Source organism: Galeopterus variegatus, unplaced genomic scaffold (assembly GCF_000696425.1).
Source record: "Galeopterus variegatus unplaced genomic scaffold, G_variegatus-3.0.2 Scaffold3229, whole genome shotgun sequence".
Classification (NCBI taxonomy): domain Eukaryota; kingdom Metazoa; phylum Chordata; class Mammalia; order Dermoptera; family Cynocephalidae; genus Galeopterus; species Galeopterus variegatus.
Window position 1 is genome coordinate 33825 of NW_007729340.1, and position 2647 is coordinate 36471.

At 40.8% G+C, this 2647-nt stretch overlaps 1 protein-coding gene across 1 annotated transcript in view; it reads left to right on the forward strand.

Annotated features, from left to right (window-relative positions):
• ELAC1 (elaC ribonuclease Z 1) overlaps window positions 1-2403 on the forward strand; it is an 8494-nt gene extending 6091 nt beyond the window's left edge. The window contains exons 2-3 of the mRNA XM_008584341.1: window positions 1793-2260; window positions 2393-2403. Of these exons, the coding sequence (XP_008582563.1) occupies window positions 1793-2260; window positions 2393-2403 (479 nt within the window). The remainder of the gene's footprint in view (window positions 1-1792; window positions 2261-2392) is intronic.
• Window positions 2404-2647: the final 244 nt, after the last annotated feature.

Genomic DNA, 2647 nt, shown 5'->3' on the forward strand with positions numbered 1-2647 from the left:
TGTAAATTTTTTGTCCATATAGAAATGGTAATGGTATGGGTGTGTAAATGTATATGTGTGTATACTTTTGTATAAATGGAATCATACTATACTTGGAATAATGTGCTTTTTTCCAACTGAACAATTTATATGAACAATATGTTGCAGACATTTTCTGTGGCAGTAACTATACGCATCATCATTTTCAGAGGATGCTTAGGAATCCACTCTTCTGTGGATGACACTCTCCCCCAACTCCCTTGTTCTTAAGTGAAAAGGAACTCATGCGTTTTTCTTTCTTCATTTGGTAGCTTCCTCATACCTTTGATAATTGTGGTTGTCTTTTCTTCTCCCTCTGAAATCAAGTTTCTTGGAAAATGGGATGTTTGTCTTCCCTGAAACTGTGATAACCATGGGAAGCATATTTTACTTAATTTAATTTGCCTTGCTTGCTTTGGATTCACAGGTTGTTTTGGTGTTCAGTTTTGGCATTGTTTTTGGGTAGATAAGGACAGGGCCCAGAAAGTCTGACATTGGCAGAGGCCAACATGAGATCTGGCCTCAGTGGCTGCTGTAGTTCTTTTGTATACAGAGTCCTCAGGTCACACGTGGAGGTGGCTTGGCAGCCTGGGGGGTGGGGGGAAATGAAAGGATTTTAGAAGTCAAAAAAACAGCAAAAATGAGGACTAAAAAGAGAAAAGAAAAAGGAACATATTGAGGAAACTTCTAGAGTGCCTCTTGGGGGTTCTCAAAGTCCAAAATCAGGCTCTGCCACTGGGACCTGGGCTTGGGTAGTAATTCTGGGAAGACTCACTTGGCGAATACTTGATGGCATAGTATGAGTCACATTACAGTAACCTATTCCTGTTCTTTTATGGTATCAATAAACTGTTCTTGTACTTTTATGGTAGCAAATGTTTAAAATAGGTGGGCCTTGAGCTAGCACCAAAAGCCTCTGTTAAACTGGAAATGTGTTGTGATTGTTAACTTTTACAATGCCATGCGGTGCATCTCAGAAAATGCTGATGTGGCATCCTGCCACATACCAGCAGTAAATTTGGTTTATCATTGGCTCAATCAAGTTATAACCTAAGCCAATATGCATGGAAAAAGTTGTTAGTTCAGGCTGAAAGGAAGAGAGGGGTCCAAGTACCCTTACATAATACCTACCATAGGGGATCTGCCCTCCAATCTGCATTCTGGCATCTAGTGTCCCCCTCCTCCCCTCTCAGTGCCTCACCCCGTTCCTCCCTTCCTCTCTCTCCCTCTCCTACCCTTTCAACCTCACCCAGACAGGCAGGCCCTGACTTGGTTGGTTAATCCCTGTCCAGTGTAGAGAGTCCTTAAAAGGCAGTTTTAGGTTCAGGCACTGGTCCAATCAATCGGAGCCAGTGGAACATTTTGTTTTGCTGGAACTACATGTTTGCTATTCTCAGAGGGAGCAGTAGGGGGCAGTGTAACTGCCAGATGCTTTTGACACTTGAGACCTATCTAGATAAGTGAATTATTTTGGTACGTGTGAATATTTTTTTTTTTTTTTAAGTGAGAGGGTAGGTAGGAAAATACTCTGAAAACTCTAAAACTATGTAATTTGAAGATGTTTTACAAAAAAATGATATTATTAAAACCATCCAGTGAAATAAAGCCTGTCTTAGCTGCTTCTATAATCATGTAGCAAAATGGAAATGAGTAAGTTTATAGTGGTGAGAACTTCTAAATTCAATTTACTACTTTTTATGTAAGTTGTTAGGCTTATTTCAAATAGCTTTATAAGGTTTTTATGTCTGAAAAATTTCTCTGTCTCAATCAAAAGGGAGAATTACCAAGATCTTCATCACGCATCTTCATGGAGATCATTTCTTTGGCCTTCCTGGCCTCCTCTGCACAATCAGCCTACAGAGTGGCTCCGTGGTCTCCAGACAGCCTATTGAAATCTATGGCCCTATAGGGCTTCGGGACTATATCTGGCGAACCATGGAACTCTCTCACACGGAGTTGGTTTTCCCTTACGTGGTCCATGAGCTGGTGCCTACAGCAGATCAATGTCCTGCAGAAGAACTAAGAGAATTTTCACATATGAATAGAGCAGACAACCCTCCCAAAGAGGGACAAGGAAGAACTATCCTATTAGACTCCGAAGAAAACTCATACCTTCTGGTTGACGATGAACAGTTTGTGGTAAAAGCATTTCGCCTCTTTCACAGAATTCCCTCCTTTGGATTTTCAGTTGTAGAAAAGAAACGCCCAGGTAAACTCAATGCGCAGAAACTAAAAGACCTCGGTAAGTGGTTTTTTTTTTCCCTTCTCATCAAGGTGTTGTAAACTGTAGCTGTTAGAAGTATCATAGTAACTTTCCTCTTCTGTATCCCTGGCTTAAAATGTCATTTTCTCCACTTACTTCCTTTGCTCAAAGTTTGCTTATGAAGGGAAATCCTTGGGGCCACAAGATGCTATTCAAAGCAAAAACCAGGTATATATTTGAATCCTTTTCTATTTGGCTCCCAGTATGCACATTCTTAGTCTGTCTTCAGCTTACACTGTCTTGATTGGTAAGGTGGTTTGAGTGGTGGTGGTGGTGGTGATTTTAGGTCCAGGCTTTTTTTTTTTTATTTTGCCTACACATTAAACCTCTCAACATGTTCAGAGCACCGTGCCTTAGCCAGTTTTA